This window comes from Prionailurus viverrinus, chromosome B4, assembly GCF_022837055.1.
Source record: "Prionailurus viverrinus isolate Anna chromosome B4, UM_Priviv_1.0, whole genome shotgun sequence".
Classification (NCBI taxonomy): Eukaryota; Metazoa; Chordata; class Mammalia; order Carnivora; family Felidae; genus Prionailurus; species Prionailurus viverrinus.
The window spans coordinates 75014742-75040038 of NC_062567.1; the positions used below are offsets into that span (position 1 = coordinate 75014742).

General features: G+C 46.1%; 1 protein-coding gene and 1 non-coding gene across 4 annotated transcripts; one reads left to right on the forward strand and one right to left on the reverse strand.

Annotated features, from left to right (window-relative positions):
- Window positions 1-140: 140 nt before the first annotated feature.
- Window positions 141-22542, reverse strand: CELA1 (chymotrypsin like elastase 1). 3 transcript variants are annotated; one of them, XM_047868072.1, is made up of 9 exons: window positions 20535-22542; window positions 17307-17449; window positions 16546-16628; window positions 15301-15401; window positions 14298-14423; window positions 13376-13512; window positions 11976-12121; window positions 1088-1237; window positions 141-298 (listed from the first exon to the last, which is right to left on the reverse strand). In XM_047868072.1, exons 2-9 carry the CDS (start codon window positions 17344-17346, stop codon window positions 281-283), a joined length of 801 nt encoding a protein of 266 aa, XP_047724028.1. In that variant the 5' UTR covers window positions 17347-17449; window positions 20535-22542; the 3' UTR covers window positions 141-280. The 3 variants fall into 3 exon arrangements, with proteins under 3 accessions (XP_047724028.1, XP_047724026.1, XP_047724027.1); XM_047868070.1 differs by having other exon boundaries at window positions 17307-18905; XM_047868071.1 differs by having other exon boundaries at window positions 18662-22542.
- A 1488-nt stretch (window positions 22543-24030) lies between these two features.
- Window positions 24031-24137, forward strand: LOC125171358 (U6 spliceosomal RNA). The gene has a single exon (XR_007154278.1). It is a non-coding gene; the product is annotated as a U6 spliceosomal RNA (small nuclear RNA).
- Window positions 24138-25297: the final 1160 nt, after the last annotated feature.

Consider the following 25297-nt stretch of genomic DNA (forward strand, 5'->3'; position numbering starts at 1 on the left):
TAACGTAAAACCACTCCCACTTGGCGTAGTTTGTGAAATGGCAGTAAACAGAAGATCCAGCACAGAAATGTGAAATCCAACTTGGGTCCTTTAACTCCATTTCCTCTAGAGGGCCTAATGGCGAACAAAAAGACTCAGGATGATCATGCATATTCAGTTTTATTTGCTTTTCTGGATCTGGCTCAATGGCCTCTCAGAATGTTTTTTTTCCTTGATGGCCTCAAGTCCTTTCGTGGGTCTAAGCATCATCTTGGGAAGGCCATGGGATTCAGGAAGACGTTCAGTTGGAAGCAATGACCTGAAGGAAAAGCCAGTATGTCCACAGTCAGTAACTTCTGCCTCCCTCCCTTCTGTTTTCTTCAGGGCTCCTGGTTGAGTGTAGCCCGGCCCTGGGTTTCTGAGGGGAGTTGAGGGAGTTGGGGGGGCAGGGGAGGGAGGGTAGGTGTATGGTAGGAAGTAGGTCTCAGCTGTGTCAGGACAATTCAATGTTCTAGGCACATATGTAGCACCTAGTGGCAAGAATAGGCCTTGAAATGGTTGTGAATCAAAGTTCACGCCACGAGACTCCAGAGTGTGTTTGAAGGCTAGAGGGCATAGGTGGGATGATTGTGAAGCTACCACTAGGTCAGTGTAGGTAAAGCCTCATCTAACCTTCAAGCATCATCTAAGGTAGTAAAACCTCTTGCTAAAGGGTAGAGCAGATTCTCATAATGCCCTTAGAAAGAGCTCATGGGAGAAAATGTTAGTGACTCTTCCCTTTTCCAGGTGCACGCAGGACTTTCTGAAGCTGTTTTTCTCTTGGCTTTGACTTAGGATAGCACTGCCATCTGCCCGGTTGAGGTCTGCTGTTGTCACCACCTTACCCTAAACAGTAAGCACTTGGGTGATGTCGGCTGAGCGGGTATGCAGAGGGGAACTTGGGATGGCAGCATTATTGAGGGGAGATGCATCATGGAGGCAAGGGAAAGGAGTAAACGAATGTGGTAAGGAAGATGATGGCCTCCCTGTCCGATTATCGCTCCCCAGCCCCGCCAGTGTATGGGTCTCCAGGTGACCCTGTTTCAACCTGTCATTTGAGAGCACTTACATTATTGATCCAGGAGATGTAAGCAGAGACCCGTGTGAAGACTGTGGGCTTCCTCGGGACGTTACAGCCCAGACTGGACACGAAACTGGTCACTCCATGGACAGCATACTTGCCGTTCACAAGGCAATGGAGAGGGCCCCCAGAATCACCCTGCAGGGAGGAGAAGGAGGGTCCTAAAACTCCATTTTAATTTTTTTTTTCAACGTTTATTTATTTTTGGGACAGAGAGAGACAGAGCATGAACGGGGGAGGGGCAGAGAGAGAGGGAGACACAGAATCGGAAACAGGCTCCAGGCTCTGAGCCATCAGCCCAGAGCCCGACGCGGGGCTCGAACTCACGGACCGCGAGATCGTGACCTGGCTGAAGTCGGACGCTTAACCGACTGCGCCACCCAGGCGCCCCTAAAACTTCATCTTAAAATCTTTGGACCTTTGTTTTTGCTTATACCCCACTTCTGCATGCAAACCCTGTGCAGTTTTAAAGCTCCAATTCAAATCCCTACTTCCTTCATATCCCCACAATCCAGATGAATCTCATCTTCCTGTCCTTTCTTTTGCTGCACTTAGGTCATGTTCTGCCTTGTATTTTGGTTTCATAATTTGTTTCTACCTGCCACACCTATCTATAAGCTTTTTGAAACAGCTTTTTGAGACTGTGTCTTACTGACACGTTTCCTCTCCACAGTGCTAGCATAGAACTTTGAATATCTTAAGCTCAATAGCTTTTATTGACTTAAATTGAACCTGGGAGTGGGGGGAGTAGGGTGTCCTCATGATGTCTTCATCCCCAGCATTTAGACCAGTGGTTCTAATTAGATTTAGCCTTTAGACACAGGGTAAGTAGTCAACACATGAAACTAAACTGGGGTGAAGGGGAGAGAAAATGATACATTGGGTAATGGTTACATGCTCAGGCTTAGAATCAGAGGAACCTGGGTTTACCTGGACACGCTCCTCCTTACTCAGCTCCCAGGATGCCAGTTCTATAATTCCAGACAGAAAATCAAAAGATAGTTCTCTGGAAAATCTGACCAGCACAAGAAGGAAGACCTAAAGATCCTGCCATTAGAGGTCCTCCACTGAAACCAGCAGACCTTCACTAGGTCACCCAACAGACCAGTTCAGCGTGGATGAATCCCACCGAAGGCTCACGGCTACTGATCAGCTTTTTATTACCTCACTCTGAAATGAAAGCAGATGGTCAAGGAGTACCACACATCTGAAGAAAGCCTCTAAGATAAAAATAGAATTCAAAACGAAGAGACAAAGAAATAAACAAAAAATGAAGGAGCAGCCAAGGGTATGCAGGGAGAAGGAAACAAGCAATAAAAAGCTGTGATTAGTATTGCATCCATGATGCAAGAACAGCATACTGCAAAACGAAACATTCAGAAAACAAAAAGAGCCTTCGGAAATTATGAGTATGATAGTAGAAATGAAATGTTGGAAGGACTGGAAGATACAGTAGAACAAACAAACAAAATATAGAGAAACTAAGAAAATAAGAGGACCGTCTAAGGAGGTAAATAGGTGAATAACAGAAATTCTAGAAAGAGACTATAAAAAATGGAAGGAAAGAAGTCATCAACAAACAAACATTTTCAGAACCAAAGTTCTGGAGTTTCTAAAATGAGAAAACCCACCAAGGCTCTCTCACGACGAATGCAAATAAACCCATACAAAAACACAAAATACTGGGGTCAGGAGAGGGTAAAAGAAGTCACTTAACAAATTAGTGGGGAAGTGTGGGGCTGAATCAGTGATAAAATGGGCATATATTTTGCCGGTTTAAAGACAGTTTTTAACTCCAGGGAAAACAAAGTTCTGCAGGAAATGAAAAGTGATTTTAGAATACAACATGGATAAGAGTTCAGGCCTTAAAACAGAAGGAAATCTTGCCATTTGAAACGATGTGGATGCACCTTGAGGGCAGTGTGTTCAGTGAAAGCAGTCAGAGAAAGGCAGATACAGGATGATCCCTCTTACTGGTGAAATCTAAACACAAAACAAAACAAGCTCATAGATACAGAGAACAGAGTGGTAGTGGCCAGAAGGGGAGGGGGGAGGAACGGGAAAAAAAAAACCCAAAAACGCTTCCCTTTCTCATGAACTCACTGAAGGATTTGCAGCATCAAAGAAGAAAGAGAAATACAGGAACACAGGACTAGCGACCCACAATAGAGCATATGCGTGCTTGTGTGTGCCAAGCCTGTCTCTGAAAGGATGGAGACAGCCAGGAACAGCCGTCAACTCCATGAAGATATATGTAATCTCACTTATAATGCTGCTTTCGATCACAACGCACTCTTCCAAAACGTTCCAACTGTTAAAAAGGAGACAGCAGGCCCAAAATAAAGTCACTTATGCTAAACTCCACCAAGACTTAATACCTAACCTAACGGTAGCTTCAGTTTCTCCCAGAAATGTGACCTTTAACCAGCCAACCTGGAATTTTTAGGTCAACGCTAGGCGGCAATGTGCTGATAGACCCCTTAGGAGGGCCACTTTGCCTAAAACAAGGCATTCTTTGCCACAGCTCAATGAAGCTGCTTTCTGTTCGCTCGAGGAGATGCTATCTGATTCATGAATCATTGAATGAAGCTACTTTGATCTTTAAATTTACTCAGCTGAATTTTTGTTATTTAACAGATTTGGTGGCAGAGGCCAGAGCAAAGGGCACTTCTGACAGCTTTGGGGACACCAAGAAACAGGCATAAAACTCTGCAAACACTGAGTTTACTGTCTTTCTCACCATTTCCAAGGGCCATGGGTAATTCCCTTTGTCAATTCCATTAAGAATGAACTCCCATCACATCTTTAATAATGGGCATTTCTGGTCTTTTATCATGTACAGAGAGTTACTGTTTTACAAAAGCTTCCTGCAAATGTGTTTTATCCTCAGAGAAATTCATGGAAAAGAATCTAACGGGTACTCTAGAATACAGGTTCCTGATAACTTTCAGATCAAGCAACTGAACTGGGGGAGAACTTCCAGAACTAGTGGGAAAAATGGATTCAAATAGGACAGATGTTAATTACATGGGCATGAGTGAATTGAGGAGAAGAGGATGATTATCATTTGTATGACTTCTTGTTTAAAACACTACTGGTTGTCTAATGTTTTCTTTTCCAGATTTTAGGAAACCTTTTTATCTTTTCTCTTAAGCTATCAACAATTTAGTAAGATATACGTTTATGACCAAAGGTGAAACATTTACTTGTTTTTTCCCTACCTGATCCCTCCAGAATTAAAAAATTCTCAGGTAGTCTTTTCATGACAATATAGAGCTGACCCTTGAACAACATAGGGGTTAGGGACACTGACTGTCTCTCCCTGTGTAGTCAAAAATCCCTGTATAACTTTTTATTCCTCCAAAGTATAACTACTAGTAGCCTACTATTGACCAAAAGCCTTACTGATAAGAGAAACAATTAACACATATTTTATATGTTAGATGTGTTATATATGGTATTCGTGCAGTAAAGTAAGCTAGAGAAAATAAGATGTTATGAAGAAAATCATAAGGAAGAGAAAATACACTTACTGTTGTATATTTATTGAAAAAAGAATCCACATATAATGGACCCACACAGTTCAAGCCCATGTTGTTCCAGGGAAGCTACAGTGAGTTGTTTACATAGGTTCAATGAGAATCTGATCTCCTTGTAACAAGACACAATTAGAAACATTGGTTATATTACCAAAGCTCTGACTGGAATACCATATTTGAGAACATTATACATAGACTCAGATATGACCAGACACTTTCAAGAAACTAAGATCAACTTGGGGTGCCTGGGTGGCTCAGTTGGTTAAGCATCTAGCTCTTGATCTCGGCTCAGGTCACGATCACACAGTTCGTGGGATCGAGCCCCACATTGGACTCTGCACTGACAGCATGGAGCCTGCTTGGGATTCTCTCTCTCCCTTTCTCTCTGCCCCTCCTCTTTCTCTCTCTCAAAACAGAAAGAAAGAAAGAAAGAAAGAAAGAAAGAAAGAAAGAAGGAAAGAAAAGGAAGGAAGGAAGAAGGAAAGAAAAGAAAGAAAGAAACTAAGGTTGACTTTACAGAGCCAATAAAGCCTCATGGAAAGATTGACCTGGCACTTTGCTTGTAAGATTCCAGCAAAGCAGTCTTAAAAAGAACTTACGTGGTCAGTCACTATTCTTGCTGCACTTATGTAAATAATCAGGCAAAGCTTAATGTAAACAAACTAATTCTTCTGTAAAAAAATGAAGGTAAGTGTAGAGAGACGAACTTATGTTTACACTATCATCTGTATTAGATTCTAATCCTGTTAATTGTCTCCGAGGTTCTATTACATACTTATAAACTGGATCCTGAATTCTTCTAGTTTCCTAAAAAAATCTGGCTCTGGCTCTTCAAATTAACATTTCCAATGTTCTCTCACCCTTTTGATTTGGAATCAATGAGAACACAGATTGCTCCTGAAAGTCCTTGGAAGGGACTACCCCAGGTCCTCCTCACCACCCAGATGGTGGTCAGACTCCAGGGACTTGGACATGCATCTCACAGCTGAAGAAGGTCCCACCTGACATCGGGTCCTACACAAACACTGGAGATGTTCCAGTCAAAGTGACTAGGAAGAGAAGTAGCTGACATGGAGGTAGACTGCTTCCTCCCAAGATGCCAGATCAAGACTTCATACTTTAACTGACTAAATACGAAACCCTTTCTTCTTCCCTTTCTTTCCTTCACTCCGGAGCTGGCCTAGAAAGATAATGCCATCATCCATATCTCCTGGGCCATGGCTAAGGGGGATAACCTCTGGAACTTAGAACAACTTTTTATTTCAGGCTGAGAGAAGACCTAACTGACCCCTGGCTTGAATGGACAAATGCAACAATCCCTGAGAATGAATCCATTAACAGTGCCATCTTACTGAGAAGTGTTTTGTGCCCTGAGAGGGGTTGTCTTTGTGGTAATTATCACTCCCCTTGGGCCTATGAATGACAAGATAGCTAGCACATAGCCAGGAAATGCCTTTTAGGTTATCCAACTGTGCCCCTAGGCTTTCCACAAATGAACTAAGACACCTCATTGTACAATTGCCCTGGATTTACATCACCGAGTTGGAGAAAGAATTGAGTTAGAAAGGAATCATCGAGTTAGATCATTGAGTTAGAAAGGAATTTTTCATGATTCAGGATTCACTTCCTTTGGCAGGGCTACACTTCCCTGGTTAGGAGTAAAGGTACATGAGCATATGATCAGAAACCTCTCTTTAACTCTTAAAGATATTGTAGAATCTGTTGCCAAGACAATAGCTGCCCAATAAAAATCCTTAGACTCTCTAGCCAAAGTTCTTTTTTTTTTTTTTTTAGGGAGAGAGAGAGTGAGTCAGGAAGGTCAGAGGGAGGGAGGGAGAGAGAGAGAGAGAGAGAGAGAGAGAGAAAGAGAGAATCTCAAGAGGCTCCACACTCAGCACAGAGCACAGAGCCCAATGCGGGGCTTGATCCCGTGACCCTGGGATCATGACCTGAGCCAAAACCAAGAGTCAGACACTCAACTGATTGAACCACCCAGGCGCCCCATAAGTTATTCTTGATGATAGGATAGTCCTTAATTATCTTTAGCTGAGTGAGGGGATGTCTGTACTGTGGCCAATACCACCTGTTATGCTGGATTAACACTTCTGGAGAAGCTGAAACTCAATTACGTAAGATCACTGAGCAAGCCAACGTGGTTTACAAGGGTGACTGCTACAACAGGGTCTTTCTTTGACTTACTTGATTTTGATTGGTTTGGATGTTGGGGACCATGGCTCCAAAGTGCATTCTAAACACTGGGAATTATTCTGCTTATAGTAGTCTCACAGTAGATAATAGTCTCTCCTGTCCATTGTTAATCTGTCAAACGTTTTAAATGCATGTTCACAGCCACTAACCACCAAGAAAATGATCTCCCCAAAACAGGAACATCAGAAAAAGAATGAAGAGAACGAGCAACTTACAGATCATTGAACCTGAAGTCATGGTCTGTGAATATCACAGAGATTAAGCAAAAAACCATATGACCTGTGAATACCACACAAAGGATCAACAAAATTTCACAAAAAGTTGTGAGAACTACAGGGCAGTTGCTGAGAGTAGCACTAATGCCATAAATTTTTATCGTACCTGTCAGCTGAGAATCTGATCAAAAGCGAGGAATTGTTAAGGAGACAGTAGATCCAAAACTGAGTCACTTGTGCTAAACCCCACCAAGACTTAACACCTAATCTAATTGCAGCCTCAGCTTCTTTCAGAAACGTGACCTTCAGCCAGCCAAACTGGAATTTCCTGGTCAGCACGAGGAGGTAATCTGCTAAGAGACCCTTTCTGTTCCCCTTGGGAGGACAACCTTGCCTAAAACAAGGCATTCTTTACTAATAATTTCCTTTATTCCAGCCCACTCTCTGCCTTTAAAAACTTTTCCTTTTCTGCAGCTTGATGGAGCTCCTTTCTATTTGCTAGATGGGGTGCTCCCCAATTCCTAAGTCCTTGAATAAAGCCACTTTGATCTTCAAATTTACTCAGTTGAATTTTTGTTATTTAACAGGTACCTCTGTGAAAAAGGAAGAGAGATCCACATCACCCATAATGCCTGAACTGAAAAGTAGGAATACAAGCATTTATTTTTATAGAGGTATGGAGACCCCAAAAGAATCAGCTGACAAGAGTTGAAAGTGGTCCCTTCTGGGGAGGGAGATCTACAAGAGTGGAAGGAACACAATGATTGTTCTTTTCCATCATTAAACTCATAGTTTTATTTGTCACCTTAAGCAATTTAATACATAGAGCCTCGTTAAAAATTGAAGCTTAAAAGGAAAAGACACCAAAAGTTCAAATTGGGGATGATTCTTTTAAAAAGGAACTAGCTGTACCACACCCCCAACTACTGCTTAGGAAAAGAGGATGTTTTCTTTAGACTACTGCACTCAAAACAAATCAAACAAAACAACCTAAAAATCTTCCACCCAAATTCTAATAGAGGGTTGAGAGTGTTTCTGGGCTAGAGGAATGGAAGGTAATTAAATTACATATAACACTACCATCTTATGTTAATTGACTTGAAAAGAGACACAGGCTCTGGAGAGATGGAAGGTGTGGCTGAGGATCTGAGGGCAGAAGGAAGAGCTGGGAAGGAGCTCGGTGGGAATGAGTGGATCCATTCTGAGGTGAAGAGTCGGGGGACCCAGAAGTCTGAAAACCCAGAAGACACACTCTTGGGAAACTCCAGTGGCAAGGGATCTGGAGACACAACTGCCTCAGAGAATTGTCAGTTTAGAGCGGCTGCAGAAAGAAAAGTACTCTACTTATTCAGACTTTAAGACCCTGAGAGAGCAGAGGGAAAGTGAATTAACTCAGAAAGGTTAAACCTTAGGGTAATAGGGGAAGCTGGCTAGTGAGGACCTGGAAGAGAACTGCTTAGCTATCAGTCTCTACCTGCATGTAGGGCTCCCAGGATACAGGACTTCTATGTTTTCACACTAGGAAGGTCCTGGGCAAACTGGGATGAGTTGGTCACCTTACTTCCATGGTTCTAGGTGCTCACCAGAAACATTTGGTCCTTTGATTCTACTCTTTCAGTCAGCCTACCATCCTACAGCTGGCTTCTCTTTTTCCACTTAGCTCGGACCTTGCATTTGGTCTGCAGTCTTGTCCTTTAGCTCCAGTAATGCAGGAAAACCCAGCCCTGGATTAACGCATCCCTGCAACTGGGTCTTGAGTAAAATGGAGTGAATCACACGCTCACTTGGTCATTGTGCGGTCTGCAACCTCACTCTATCAGTAACATCTTGGAGGTCAGTCATCGTCCTACTCACTTGAATTAATCCAGACCCATACAACCTTTGTACCTTCATTATCAGCATCCAACCCGACTCCTATTTCATAAGTACATAGACAAAATAATGCAAACACCTGCCATGCTCCAGCCACCCAGCCTGCACACTCTTTCATATCCGCGCACATTTTGGTGTCTCTCTTCCTGTGCTCTTGGTTCCATCGCTCCTCCTCTGGGATCTTGTGCTATCCATTATTTCCTCTCGCTGACTCTACAAGATGCTTTCTTCTCTGCCTATTAACACACTCAATTTTAACATACTATATTCAGCCCCTCCATGACTTGTCATCCTCCTTAAAGCTACCAGACTTTTATTTTTTTTTTGGTCCCTCTCTTTCACCCAAGATTCTTGGAAGAGCATTCTCCATTCCTTACTATGTTTCTTGTTGCCTCTTCATTTCTTACCTTCAGTAAAACTTCTGCCCCCTCCAGTCTACTGAAACTGTTCTTGCCAGTTACCAGTGACCCACCAACTGTCCAAGTCGGCACTTCAGTGATCTACTGTGGCTCCTGGATGCACTGTGTCATACTGTGTATGACACGTTAGTATTTCCTGAGACTCTGGGAAACCCTTATCACCTCTCATTCCTCTTAGGTCTTATGGGTTCTTTGTCCTCCACCTACCCCTGCAGCATTCAAGTATTCATGTTATCATAGTTTTTCCTCAACTCACTGTTCTTTTCTCATTCTACAACCTTTCCCCTGCAGGATGGGGGTGGCTGGGGTGGGGAGTGGAGCTCATCTGCTGTATCTCTAGCCCAGCTCTCCCCACACTCTCTTCTTCTTTGTATCTAATTACTTACTGGTTAATTATACCTGAATGTCCCATTGGGATTTCAGACTCAACTGGTTCAGAATCAAGTTCATCACCTTCTTTCCCAAATCCTATAAACCTTCTGTCATTGGAGGCAGCAAACCCCTCCCCTAAATCACTTAAACCGGATGCCTGGAAGTCACTCCAGATCCTCCTTCTTTCTCCCTCCTCTCCACTGCCCTAGTTCAAGCCCTCAAATTTATTGCCTAGATAATTACAATAGTCTCCTAACCTGTCTCTCGTCCACCCTTCCCCTCTTCAAAGACACGATTACCTTGTCATTAGACGATACCTCTAAAAGGCAACTCTGATAATGCTATTCTCCTTTTTAGAACTCTTCAATGGTTTCCCGGTGCCCAAGAGATAAAGTTCATGTCCCTAAGCATGTGATGGAGATTTAGGGCAGGCTGCCCCAAAATATACCACCTTGGGACATCGATTATTTTGAATTAAAGTTACTTAAGCACAGACAATGTAAGAAGGATATTCTAACCCTTCTTTGTTTCTCGGAAAGCAGAAAATAAATGTCCCATGTGAAAGGTACCCCCGCCCCCTGCACCAGGAGGTAAGGAGACATCCTTACGGCTGGATATAGGGAATTCAGGGCTATAGAACAAACCCTCTTACCTCACCTTGTTGGGTCTTCACTAATTTGCACCAAACCCAAACTTCTTTGTCTTGCCAATGCTTCACAGATTTATTATTTCTTTGTCTAAAAGGTCTTTGAGTCTCATATTTTTATGAGCTCCTGCACATACGAGATTAAATTCATTTTTCTCCTGCTAATCTGTCCTATGTCAATTTAATTATTAGGTGAGCCAAAGAACCTAGAAGGAAGAAGGAAAAATTTTCTTCCCCTGCACATGGCACTTGAAGCCCTAAGTCATGTGGCTCCTGCTTGCCTTCAGTGTCCTCTCCAGACCTTCTCTGGTATGGTAATAGTTTATTTCTAGCCCAAGGGTCAGCCAACTTTTTCTATAAAGGGCCAAATAGTAAACATTTTAGATTCTGCAGCCCGTGGAGTCTTTGTTTCAACTATTCAACTCTATCAAAGCAGCTGTGAATAATATGTAAATAAACAAGTATGGCTGTATTTGTTCCAATTAAATGCTCTTTAATGAACATTAGAATCTTATATTTTTCATGTGTCATGACATTATTTTTGTACATTTATTCCCAACCATTTAAAAATGTAAAAAGCATTCTATAGAATGGTTGCAGAGAAACAGGCCGTGGATTTGGAGGCTTGTGGGCTCTGACCTCTGCTCCAGCTGTAGGGAACGCCCTGTAATTCTCTAAGTGTTCTAGATGGTTTCTTGGCCCATGCCCTCATTCATGCTGTTTCTCTCTCTCTCTCTGAACAGCTTTTCCCCCTTATGCCTGGCTTTCTCCCATTTAACCATCAGGACTCACTACAGGCTCCACTTTCTTAGGGGGAAGCAAGTCTTTTCTGACCCCAACAGGTACAGGTAAGTGCCTATCTTTTGGGCTCCTATATCACCCTACGCGTATCTTTATTATGACACTTACTCACGTTGTATTACACGTTCTATCATATGTCTGCTCCTGCCATTCCTCCACTAAAACACTGTATTTGAGTCATCTTTGTATCCCTAACACTTAGCACAGTGCCTGGCCTCTGATAGGTAATCAAGAACATTTGTTGAACTGCATCAAGAAATCTATAAGATGGTACACTGCTGATTGATTTTGTCTAAAGAGAAGAGGCTCCCATGTATCATATATATATAAATGATTATAACACTATTTTGTGCGCTCTCCCCTGCCCCATTCATCCGTATACACTCCTGGAAATACTGCTGAGGTAAAGGGTTGGTGGAGAAGGAGGTACAAAGAAAGCTGGGATCGATGGGAACAGAGCTTTCTTATTCACAGTTACGACCACCACCACTCCAGGCTGTAAACAGTCTAGGTGACAAACAACTTCCAAAGGACGCACACATAGACCAACACGCAAATGTTGGACCACATCCAAGCCTCTGAGGTCAGGGCATTAGGCAAGGTGAATTTCAGGAGATTCCTTGAGTGCCAAGTTCCCGGCACAGACTCATTCTCACTGAGACGCCAGAGTAGCAAGCGGAGTCTGGACAGGGGGTGGGAGCAGGTGTGGAAAAGGGAGTGAGGAAAAGGTTGGGGGTGGGGGCTGGGAGGCCAAGAGGGGAGGGGCCCAGCCTGCGATTCCTGATGCCTCCTGCGTGTGTTCACCTGGCATCCAGAGCGAATTCCGTCTCCTCCAGCGCATACCATGGTGCTCTTCACGGTGGAGCCCCAGTAGCTGGAACTGGAGCAGGTGGCGTAATCCACACTGGGCAGGTAAGCCTGCTGCAGGGCCTGGGCCAGCTGCCCGTTGGCTGAACAGGACACACAGCGTTAGAGGTCAGCCCCAAACCCTCTCGGGGGCGGGGGGAGCCTTCCACACCCTCCCAAGCCTTCCCAAGCTCCAGTGAAAGCTGAACTCAGGGCAAGCTCCTTCCAGGGCGTGCCACAGATCCTCTCCCCTCCCCACTTTATATGCAAGCTACAGGCCCCTTCCTTCAGGGCTCATCCTTGATCACTGTTCCCAAGCTCCAAACCACCAACCTCCAATCTCCCTACTGCTGCTTAAAAAAAGGAAAGCACTTTAAAGTCACCGGAATGGTCGTATTTGTTGAGAACTCCCCTGCTTTCACTTCACACTGTAAATCCCACAAAGCAGAACCGGGACCATATACCCTTCTTTTCATTTCCTAAGAGCTTGCTGCAGCTTTCCTTTATCTGGCTCTTTGGACTTTTCAAAGCCTTTGCACATGAATTACTTCTCTGCATCCTTACAACGATGCTTTCATGTTATAGAGATCAGGAGGTCGAACCACTGTGATATTAAGTGAACTGAGAGCAGCTGCATTAGAAGCATCTCTCTCTCTCTCTCTCTGTCAGCTCCAGGTTTTCCCAGCAGACTGGCTGCTTGTGGCAAGGCCTTGCCTCTCCCCCAGAGCTCAAATACTGCCTCCTGGCTGACAGATGTCTGTGTCAGTCCTAATGTCCCTGCCCTTCTTAACCATCTCTGCTCATAGCCCGTCCTACCTTTCTGTGTTGTCTGGATGGCATTGCCTACCAGAACTCTTCCCGCGATAAGCAGAAGAGAGCTAGCTGAGTTCTCTTTTGCCTTCACTCCTCTGGACCTACGGCTACCTCTGGTTTATTCACCCCAACCCACAGCCCGGCGACTTTGGAGGTAGCGTGATGGTGTAACGACCACCAGAGTGGGAGCCAGGATACCCGGGTCCTGGCTCCAGCGAACTAGTTACTAACCAGTCATGTGGTCTTAATTTTCTTGGGCCTCAGTTTCCTCAGGTTAGGGTTAGGTGAGAGGCTTGTAAAAATACGCCGTGAGGGAAGGTGGTATGTTTTGTTTTGTTTTGTTTCTCAGTTATAAGACTCTATGAATCTCTGACTCGACTGTTCCATGGCCTATTCTTAGCTCGATTTCACGCACCAGTTCTTCGATCTCTGGTTCCTCGTCCCCGACTAGGGCTGCGACCTAGGGCTACAGAAAAATGCTCCCTAGAAGCCCAGCTACCTACTCAAGCCCCGTGTGGTGGATTTTGCCAACGCAGGCGACTTACTCTTGGTCATGCCCCAGCCTGTGATGTAGCAGGGATTGTTGTTGGCCAGGATGGTTCCCGCCGCTGGCAGGACACCCAGCTGCACATAGTTGTTGAGGGTAACTCTCTGGGCCAGGCGCAGCAGGGCAATGTCATAGCTGTGGGAGGAAACGAGCCTGCTCAGGCCTTCCGTCAAGGTCGGCGCGCGGGGCGGCCCTCACTAAGCCTTTGTGTGCCCATAGAATTCGAAAGGAACAACTCGGAGAAGGGGGGAGGCTGGTTTGCCCGGCCTCCGACTCAGTCAAACACAGCTGGATTGTAGGATATTACTTGTCGAACAGCAGCACCTGCTGGTGAGGTCTTGGTGTTGTGGTCTAGCTGTGGCCTCGGCGACCTCGGTGGTGGTAGTGGGGCTTACGTCTCTCAGTTATGAATGGGGAATCAGAAAGGAGCCGAGTGCTGTGATCTTGGCCTTAGAGAAGAATTCTCAGGGAAGAAAGACCTACCGTGCCGCGTGGGTCTGAAAACTCCGCGGCGATATCCCAGCTCCTTGAACCCGCTCCCCGCCCCCCACGCCCCCCAGCACTGACCACCATTTTAACTACCTCCTTTCCCAAAGCGTACGGCTCAGTCTGGCACGAGTTTTCTCAGATCAGATTCATTTTAAGACATTTACTTTTGCTGACGAGTCGATTCCCTAAAATGAATACTAAGTAACAGCAGAAATGGAAACCTTGAACGCTGCAGAGAAGGAGTTTCAGGGGACCCAATCACGCAAACCAGCCTAGATCAAACAAGTCACAAAGGCCTGCCAAAATTCTCAAGCCTCCCAAAAGCTAAATTCTCAGAGTCCTTCCGAATGAACGTGAGGGAAGCCAAGCCCCTGTTGCTGGCCAGTCAGCCCCCTACCTCCAGCCCAAGGCCAGCCCAGCCCTGTCCCTACCCGGCGGCCACGTTATTGCTGTTCCAGTAGGGATGCACCACGATCTTCTGCACACTCACACGCTGCTCGGTGCCATCATTCTGGCTCAGGTTGTGCTCTCCAGCCACCACACGGAAGGTCATTTTGCTGGAGCAAGAGAAGAGCAGGAAGCCCTGAGCGATCCAGGGGGCTCTTTTCCCTCAGAGAAAAGTTGGGAAGCCATCTCACATCTTATCTTTAGAACAAGAACTCATCGTAACTGGCCCAGGCAGAGGGCAGATGAAAAAGCCTGGAAGACGAGGAAGTAACAAGCCCCCTTGTTCTCGAATTTACTAACCTGTGGCGGTGACAAAAACTACCAGCAACTTCACCGCCCCATTTTTAAAACCTAGCAGCAGAGGCTGAGTATCTCATAATCTGGGAGAGGTATGGTGAACATAAACGAAATAATGGCTCTCAGCCCACAGAGAGATTTTGAGGGAAGGATAAAGAAATAGTTTAAAGCATGATCCCTGGGCCAGCAGCGCCAGCATAACCCGGAAACTTGTGAGAAATGCAGATTATCAGCCTTCAACCTGAACCCACCAGATCAGAAGCTCTGATTTGTGCCTTCCAGGTGATTCTGATCCATGCTCAAATTTGAGAATAGTTGCTCAAGACACATACGAACAAAAATGATTGCCAGCCAGGCATTGACCAGGCACTTAAATATTTACCTACTTAATCCTCACAATAACTCGGCAAAGTAGGTATTATGACCCCATTTTAGAAATAAGAGAATGAGAGCTTAGAGAAGCTAAGGAAGTCATCCAAAGGCACAAAGGTAGAAGGCGAAACGGGATGGGAACCTAAGCTTGCCCCATGCCAAAATCTGTACCTTTCATTATAGTCTACTACCCCCCCACAGGCCCCCCAACACCCCCTTAAAGGCTTGTCCTGAGTGCTCAAAAATACATCTTCCTCCAGAAAGGCCAGACTTCTCCCCTTCCAGAGGCTCAGCAAAGCTGGGTTTTGTTTTTCTCACCGGTCCACGCAGTGAGCAGCTGTCATCACCCAGTTCTGTCTGATGAGGGTCCCCCCACAGGTGTGATACCATTTGCCCCCAGAGAGGTACTGGAGGGAAATCTAGAAGGGGAGGAGAGAAAGGAGGGAGAGGTTGGCGTTTCTTAAAAGGCTTTGCCCCAAACTGCATATTACACTTCTTTCCATTCTTTCCATCCTTCCAAACATTCTCCAGCTTTGTGGGCCAGAGATGGCAAATGGGTTTCATTTGACCTGTCAGTTTCTGCTGATTGGTCGCTATTGGCTCCTCGGAGTGGCGGTGAGAAGGGGTGTGGAGACGGCCCCGGGATCAGCAGGGAGTGCTCCACCGTTGGGTGATGTTTGCTGTGTACGTGGACGGGGGAGGAAAGGCACACACACAGCGTATTTGACATCCCCACTCGGGGTTGGTGCAAAGGGCCGAGAACCCAGGTCCTTTGACCTGCGTTCCCTCTTGGAAGGAAACGTGGCCATGGAATGGCTCCATCACCTAAACCCACAGGCTTAGGTCTCCAGAGCTCCCCCTCCAATGACCTCCAGACATGTCCTGTCCCCCCACTTCAGGGAATACTCAGAACCACCACTGGAATATTCATTTTTATCAGTTCATGTCTTCCTCAGCACCTCGTATTCCACCATCGCTCTACTTCTGAAAATTCGGGTGCAAACTTCGGTGAACTGAATTGAATTCCAATTGGAGTGATTCCTCTCAAAGTGTGGTTATTCACCAGTTAATTTGCCAATTTTACGCATTTAGAATTGCTTAACTCAAAGCCTAGCTGCCCTGTGACGAAAGTAGAAACGCTTTAAATAGCCAAGTAAGCTACATGCTCTACTTGGGGGTGGGATGGGGGTGTGCTTGAATGCAGAGGCACACAGTGTGGAGTGGTGTGTGTGTGTGTGTGTGTGTGTGTGTGTGTCAGGGTATTGGTACTCGGAGCTGTGGGTCTGGCATGCAGTCTTGCGCGTGCCACTGGGAACATACATGTGGCTTGGGTTTGGGTGCGTGCCTGGGAAAGTAAGTGTGGCTGATGTTCAGATCCCCTCCCCCAAACCTTTTGTATGCTTTTTCCACCTTAAGCCTGGACCCGTTCAACCTTTTACCTCTGGAATCCAGACAGTCAGAGAACTTGTGGGTAAGGATGTGCACAAACACACATGATGTTGTATACCAGCACACATGCAGCTCTCGTTTTGTTGAAGTCTGGGGCTGTGAAGGAACACCCACCTGCGAGGGCCAGGAATTCTTCCGGGCCTCAGTCCCTCCAACTACCCGGGCATTGGTTTCTGGAAAGTCCTGGGTGCTGTGTCCTTTGTGGGGCAGAAGAAAAGTGAGTGATGACTAAGCATGGGGTCAGCTCAGGGTGGGGGGCAGGGTGGCTGTTGTGCTTTGTCTGCGGATTCACAGTTCCTCCCTAGCAAGTGAGGGGCCCAGCTGAGAGTTATGGGAGCCCTTTCTCCAAACAGGGGAGTCTGAGTGGCTTCTGCTTCCCCCACCCCCCAGGTGTCCCCAGAACTCTGGCAGGCTACGAAGGACCCATCTCACATCACTGGGCTAGGGCCCCAGAGGCTCCCTGTGGTCTCAGCCTTGCTCGGGGTCATCCCAATGGCCCGAGGTGACCTCTCACCCCTCTACCCACACATACGGTGCTTTGGCAGGATTCTCCAGGGGGCAAGGACGTTAGTGCACATCCCAGCCAGACACCTGCTGAGGATGTCTTCCTGTCGATGAGGGTGGTAAGGAAGCCCAGACCCATGAAAGGGGCTTCTCTGTTTCGTGGCTCAAGGCCCTGCCATCCAGAGGGTCCTGCATGGAGAGTGGCCCTCACTGCTCCTACCCTGGATTCCAGGAGGGTAAAGTTTTTGCTAGACCCCCAGGGTGTCCCATCTCACCCTGGGATAGAGAGCAGGCCTGGGCTTCAGGATAGCTTTTGGCTCTGCTGTCCAAATCCTCCGCCCTATAGAAGTCAGGCCTGAGGATCCACTTACCATAAAGGACCAGGGTGGCGAGCACCAAGAAGCGTAGCATGTTGCCGGCCGAGTAGACCACTGCCCCCTTGCCATGAACCAAGCCCTCTTTGTACTCCTCTTATCAGCAGCTTTGCTGACCGTCTTGCTGCCAGCTGTCAGGGCTGCAGATGGAAGGCCGGGGAAAATCACAGGTGATGTGGAAACACAAATGAAAAGATGTATTTTCAAGTAAACTGTTCAAGTATCTGTTGCTCAAAGGCAGAACAAGGTCAGGTTAGGGCTGACTTAAGCATCTGCATTTCAGTGGAAAGGCATCCAGTGAACTCTTTTTTCAGAAAAAAGAGAGGGAACCAGGGCTGGTCTTCCCATCAGGGTGCTCCCTTCACAGTCTGTCACTGCCTTACTGTCCTCAGTGACACTGTAAGTGCAGAGATCCATTCAGTGCACCAGGAGGTGGAGGCAAGGGGTGGGTGTGGAGGAGGGAAGAGTAGTTAGCAAAAAGAAGAGACCACGACCTCCCCCTGCCCAACGAGGAAGGTGGGCTATGCCTCCAGGACAGAGGTGTAAATGCAGGAGGACTAAACCAAGTAGGGATGGTGGAGAGAATTCTGGTGGAAGAAGGTACTAAGAAACAGGTTTGGGGAGACTCAGACAGAAAGCCAACCAGAGAGCTCCCAGAGAAGGAGACCATGAGGTGGGTTAGAAGGGGTAGCCCCAGGATAGGGAGATGGTCTGAGCACTGTGAGCATGGAGGGCAGAGGGAGCAGGTGAGGAACAGGCCTGGCCTGTAGGTGATGAAGGGCCCTGACTGTCAAAGTCAGGAGAGGAGAAAGGAGGGAGGGGCAGGGCAGGGCGCCTTGAGGCGGGCAGAGGACTTTGGGTCGGGAGGCCCCAGAGCAGAGGGCCAAGAGCGGGGCTGTGATTTAGGCAGAGAGAAGCCAGGAAGCCTGGAGGGAGGCAGGAGAGTCATCTGGTTCACCTGGGGGTCTTTGTGGCCTAGACACTTTCCAGAATCCAAGGTTCATGCCTGCAGTTGCAAGAGAGGCCTGGAAAAAGCTGTAAGAAGGAGCTCCGTAGGCCATGCCATAGAGTTCGGGGCCATCACATTATGGCTCTCGGGGCACCCGGAGGACCCCCTTTCCAGTCTGACTGCCAGGATTCCAATAAAAGCAGATGGGGAAGAGGCTGAGCTGAGCTGGGCTGGGGAACTGGGCCTCTTTGGCCATCCTCTCCCCACCTCCCTAGTTAAGAAGCCAGCTCTAGCTCCAGGATGAGAAGCCCAAGAGGAGGCCTTTAGGGCCACCTAAACATTACCCCTCAATATCACATACTCCAAAGTAAGCCTCTAAGGGCGCCGTCGATGTCACACTCACCTCCGTACCCTTGGCCTAGGGCCACCCAATCTGTGTTTGCATAACAACCAAAGTCTTCAGGGACGACACTTAAGGCCCTTGCGACCAGCAACCGGTGCCTAGTCTGCATGCCCCAGCCTCATCTCCACTGCTGGTCACACTCCCATTTTCACCGTTCGGGCCAGACATAGACAGTAGTTGTGGTTTAAATGTTGAGGCATTGTGTTTCTTCTGACCAAGCAATTCTAATTCTAGGATTGCAATCCTTTTGAAAGAGACACAGGCACAAAAATAAATGTACGAGGACGCGGGTTATGGTAGAGGTTGTCACCAAGTTGTCGCAGGATTGGGAAAAAAAAAAACCCCAAGTGTTCATCAGCAGGGAAAGGTGAAAGAAATTAGGTTTAACCAAATGATGGGGCACTCTCCAGCTTTTAAAAAGAATGAGTTAGACTTTAATGAACTGACATGAAAAGATGTCCTTGGGATATTAGATGAAGACATCAAATTGCAAATGATACGGTACTGGGTATGTGTGTACTTGTTATTCACAGAAAAAGAGTATGAAAGGGTTTATACCCGGAAGTTGGTACTTCTAGGGAATGAGTCAAGAGGTATGGAGGCATCGTGAGGATCAATTTCACTTCTTAAACTCATGTTTTTCGGTATCGTTTGGCTCCTCTACACCATTACTTTTGTAATTAACAATAGGAATCTCTCCTGGGGTATTTGGCTATTTTGGGCAATGGCGCCAATATTCTTCAAGTCGGAAATAGAGCCCCAGGAGGGACCAGCCATTTAATGCTACAGTGAGAGTCTTCGGGAATCGGGATAGTAGCACAGCATCAAGGTTTTAAGCAAGATGTAAGCAAGGTGTTAAGGTTTTAGGTGAACTCTGAGAATGAGCAGAGGGGTGAATTTTAAGGAACAGTGCAGATACTGGGGTAGGGTGAGGCCAACCCCAGCTAAGGGGAGGCCACGAAGTCTTGTATCACCCCATCAGTGCCCTCTCCCTCTTTCTTGACCACCTATCTCCCCTAGTCCTTCCCTCACTCCCCAATCTGGACCTACTCTCTAGGTGTCGTATGTGGTTTCTTCCTCTCTTCTGCTGCACCTCTCATTCCCTGTGAGTTACTCTTAGCTGACTGCCCCTGGGAGAGATTATACTGCTTTTGCACAGGGGTGAGGAAACTTGGCACTAAACAGGCCACCTTGGTTGGGCGTATGTCGTAATATTGGCTGGAGAGCTGTTGAGTGAAGCCATAAGAGCATGAAGGATATGGGACAAATGGCAAACAATCAACACCTGATAAATGTTTGGATCCTTAATGCAACCAAAGATAAAGCTAGGATTAGAGTTGGGATCTCTGGCTCCCTATGGTTTACCCGAATTAGCATGGCCTTCAAAGTCTTCTCACTCGGGTCCCAACCCACTGTTCTGCAGGCCGACTTATCCCATAGGCACAGCAGGCACAGTGCCTAGGGCCCACAACACTTTTAGGGCCCACAAAGTTTTCATTTCTTTTAAAATCAGAAGAAATAAAATGAATACCACTGGCCTGGATTATATTCATTTTTATACCAATGCGGTTGTGAAACGCAATTAAAAAAAAATTTTTTTTTTATGAAGACAAAAGGGCCTAGGTCCCATGAAAGTCACAATGCGGTCCCCATCCTCTAGCTTCTACATCCACCACTCCTTCACCCTGATGTCCCTTTGGTTTGTCAGATCCACTTGTACCTTTGTCTCTCTGTGACTCTTCTGAATCTCGATGGTTGCTTGTGTGGGATCCCACCTAAGGACCCACCCCTGAGGTCAAAGGTCAAATGTCACCATCTTTGTGAGGCCTTCCCTGACTCCCCTAAATGGAAGGAGTCGTTCTTTCCATCTCACCTGGCGCATCTCTGAACATCTCCAGGCTGGTCCTGACTTGCTTGCAGCTGCTTCGCCAGCTCTAGGGTGTGAGCTCCGTGGAGGGGAGGCCGCATCTTACACCTGCTCGTGTCCACATGGGCTTGACACACACTATGTAGGCTAGATTAGGGGCCACAGGGATGTCTGGGGACAAGAGACAGTGATGTGACAGAACTTTTCAGAGGTGATGTGTGTGGCTCTACACAGCCTGAGCCAACTGATTCTCCAGCAGATCAGCTAAGGGACACTATGGGGGAGGAGGAACCAGTGGTAAGTTTCCTTTACCAATGCCATAAACCCTTCATTTTCCCTGGGACCTCGTGTCCAATTTTTGCCAGCAAGGAGTTTTTACTTTCCCCACCCCTGGCCACATCCTGGCCACATCCTGGCCACTCTCCACTCTCCCTCTGGCTAGGCTACCCCCAGAATGTTTTCTCCACAGGGTCCTGAAGGCTCTCAGCAACTTAGGAGACCTCCTGCTGTGGGAGTTGTGCAGGGAGAGGCAGCTGCAGTCCCATGGCACCCTCCTGTGGTAATGCCCAAGATGACAGCCTGCTATGGAAAGTCAGAAGCCCTTCTGGAAGGAGTGTGAGTCTTCCTCTAGGCAGCTGGGCTCTCTAGTTCAGACAAGGTGGCCACGTATGGTGGGGTCCAACTTGCTTGGAGAAGAGCTGACATGCATGCTGGGTCTGCTCGACGTGGAAACTTCATGTGGCACTCAAGGCCAGTTAAGCAGTCATGCTCAATTCTACACACTGTCCCTACTTCCTCAGACTTCCCAGGGCCTCAGGTTGCCAATACCTTGCTGCGTGGCATTGGACAAATTACTTCCCTTATCTGGCCTCGGTTTCACAATATGAAAACGATAGGGCTGGACTATAATGATGGTTTCAAATGGTGCTCACAGACCTTTAGAGGTTCAGGGGCTGCTGGGCATTGCCCTCACCTGCCCTCAACTTCACCCATTGCCACTTGGCTTTTCATCTACAGTATAGATGGGGCACTGAAACAAGGCTTCTAGGACTTAGACCTGAGAATCCCGGGCTCCATGAGCTGGCTTTCAACACGAACATCCCAGGATCCCCAAATATGGCCTCCCTCATGGCTACCTGGCTCCACCGTTCTAGGCTTTACAGAGACCCGCCAGTCAGAAGTGATCGGCATGGAGGGAAGAGAGAGTGGAAGGCTGATGGCTAGGTGTCTAGCGTTCCTGTGGTGTGGTGGAAGGAACGCTGGCTCAGCCGGCATTCCAAATCAAGTCTCAGTCTCCGCTCCCGCCATCCACTAGCTGTGGGACTACAGACAAGCCCCTTTATCTCTCCCTGCCTCTACTTTCTCATCTGTAAAATGGGCAAGGTGCTTCCCCTCCTGTCTTTCTCACAGGGTTACTATGCAGATGAAGTAAGCTAAAGGATTCTTGTTAGGGTGCTTTCTGTAAATTACTCAGCTCCAATATCCGCAGGGAGACTGCTGTAGACCTCTGTACTATTTCACTAGTCCTGTGGCTGCTCTACATGACCAGGGACCCAGGACGTGGCCTCAGAGGTACTTTTCTTGAACTCAGCATTGCTGCCCTGGGCCCTACCCAGCCTGCCTTCTCTGCTTGGAAGTATGTTTCTAGGACAGAAGGCAAGCTCTAAGCCAAGTATCACATGTTCTGACTGTTTCTTCCATCAATGTGGAGCAAAGAGAATGGGCTCTGTGATGCTGCAAGGAATAGGAAGGTCCTGCCTTGATATCCACTGGGTTTACAAATCCATCTTTATACTCGACATGGAAAACCCGAAAGACTCCACCAAAAAACTGCTAGAACCGATACATGAATTCAGCCAAGTCGCAGGGTATAAAATGAACATACAGAAATCGGTTGCATTTTTATACACCGATAATGAAGCAACGGAAATCAAGCAATCAATCCCATTTACAATTGCACCGAAAACCATAAAATACCTAGGAATAAACCTAACCAAAGAGGTAAAAGATGTATACACTGAAAACTATCTAAAGCTTATGAAAGAAATTGAAGAAGACACAAAGCAATGGAAAAACATTCCATGCTCGTGGACTAGAAGAACAAATATTGTTAAAATGTCGATATTACCCAAAGCAATCTACACATTCAATGCAATCTCTATCAAAAGAACACCAGGATTCTTCACAGAGTTAGAACAAACAATCCTAAAATTTGTATGGAACCAGAAAAGACCCCAAATGGCCAAAGCAATGTTGAAAACAAAACCAAATCTGGAGGCATCACAATTCTGGACTTCAAGCTGTATCACAAAGCTGTAATCATCGAGACAGTATGGTCCTGGCACAAAGACAGACACATAGATCAATGGAACAGAATAGAGAAGCCAGAAATGGACCCACACATATATGGCCAACTAATCTTCAACAAAGCAGTTAAGAACAGCCAATGGAAAAAAGACAGTCTCTTTAGCAAATTGTGTTGGGAAAACTGGACAGTGACATGCAGAAGAATGAATCTGGACCACTGTCTTACACCATACACCAAAATAAATTCAAAAAGGATGCAAGATCTAAATGTAAGACAGGAAACCATCAAAATCCTAGAGGAGAGAACAGGCAACAACCTCTTTGGCCTCGGCCACAGCAACTTCTTACTAGACACGTCTCCTGAGGCAAGGGAAACAAAAGCAAAAATGAACTATGGGACCTCATCAAGATAAAAACGTTCTGTAAAGCGAAGGAAGCAATCAACAAAACTAAAAAGCAACCGACGGAATGGGAGAAGATATTTGCAAATGACATGTCGGATAAAGGGTTAGTATCCAAAATCTATAAAGATCTTACCAAACTCAACACCCAAAAATCAAACAATCCAGTGAAAAAATGGGCAAAAGACATGAACAGACACTTTTCCAAAGAAGACATCCAGATGGCTAACACACACATGAAAAGATGCTCAACATCACTCATCATCAGGGAAATACAAATCAAAACCACAATGAGGTACCACCTCGCACCTGTCAGAATGGCTAAAATTAACAACTCAGGAAAAAGCAGATGTTGATGAGGGTGCAGAGAAAGGGGATCTCTTTTGCATTGCTGGTGGGAATGCAAGCTGGTGCAGCCACTCTGGAAAACAGTATGAAAGTTCCTCAAAAAACTAAAAATAGAATTACCCTACGACCCAGCAATTGCACTTCTAGGCATTTATCCATGGGATAAATGTCCATCAACTGACGAATGGATAAAGAAGATGTATATACACACACACACACACACACACACACACACACACACACACACAATGGAATATTACTCGGCGATCAAAAAGAATAAAATCTTGCCATTTGCAACAATGTGGATGAAACTAGAAACGTATTAAGTAAAATAGTAAGTCAGAGAAAGATAAATATCATATGATTTCACTCATATGTGGAATTTAAGAAACAAAACAGATGACAATAGGGGAAGGGAAGGAAAATTAGATAAAAACAAAGAGGGAGTGCTCGCTTCGGCAGCACATATACTAAAATTGGAACGATACAGAGAAGATTAGCATGGCCCCTGCGCAAGGATGACACGCAAATTCGTGAAGCGTTCCATATTTTTTTTATATACACAATGGAATATTACGTGGCAATGAGAAAAAATGAAATATGGCCTTTTGTAGCAACGTGGATGGAACTGGAGAGTGTGATGCTAAGTGAAATAAGCCATACAGAGAAAGACAGATACCATATGGTTTCACTCTTATGTGGATCCTGAGAAACTTAACAGGAACCCATGGGGGAGGGGAAGGGAAAAAAAAAAAAAAGAGGTTAGAATGGGAGAGAGCCAAAGCATAAGAGACTGTTAAAAACTGAGAACAAACTGAGGGTTGATGGGGGGTGGGAGGGAGGAGAGGGTGGGTGATGGGTATTGAGGAGGGCACCTTTTAGGATGAGCACTGGGTGTTGTACGGAAACCAATTTGTCAATAAATTTCATAAAAAAAAAAAAAAAACAAAGAGGGAGACAAACCATAAGAGACTCTTAAATACATAGAACCTGAGGGTTGCTGGAGGGGAGGTGGATGGGGGGGGATGGGCTAAATGGGTGATGGGCATTAAGGAAGGCACTTGTTGGGGTGCACCTGGCTCAGTTGGTTGGGCATCCAACTTTGGCTCAGGTCGTGATCTCACAGCCAGTGAGTTCGAGCCCTGCATCGGGCTCTGTGCTGACAGCTCAGAGCCTAGAGCCTGCTTTGGATTTTGTGTCTCCCCCTCTTTGCCCCTCCCCTGCTCGCACTCTGTCTCTCTCCTCTCTGTTTCTCAAAAATAAACATTAAAAAAGAGAAAAGGACGGCATTTGTTGGGGTGAGTACTAGGTATTATAGTTTAAGTGATGAATCATTAAATTCTCCTGAAACAGTTATTACACTATATGTTAACTAACTGGGATTTATTTATTTATCTTATATTTATTTATTTTTATTTTTATTTTATTTTATTTTATTTTATTTTATTTTATTTTATTTATTTTATTTTATTTTAATGTTTACTTATTTTTGAGAGAGAGAGACACACAGAACACAAGCAGAGAGGGGCAGAGAGAGAAGGAGACAGAATCTGAAGCAGGCTCCAAGCTCTGAGCTGTCAACACAGAGACCGATGCAGGGATCGAACTCACAAACTGTGAGATCATGACCCGAGCTGCAGTTGGATGTGGCTAAGCCAACCAGGCACCCATTAACTTGGATTTAAATTAAAATTTAAAAAAATTATACAAAAC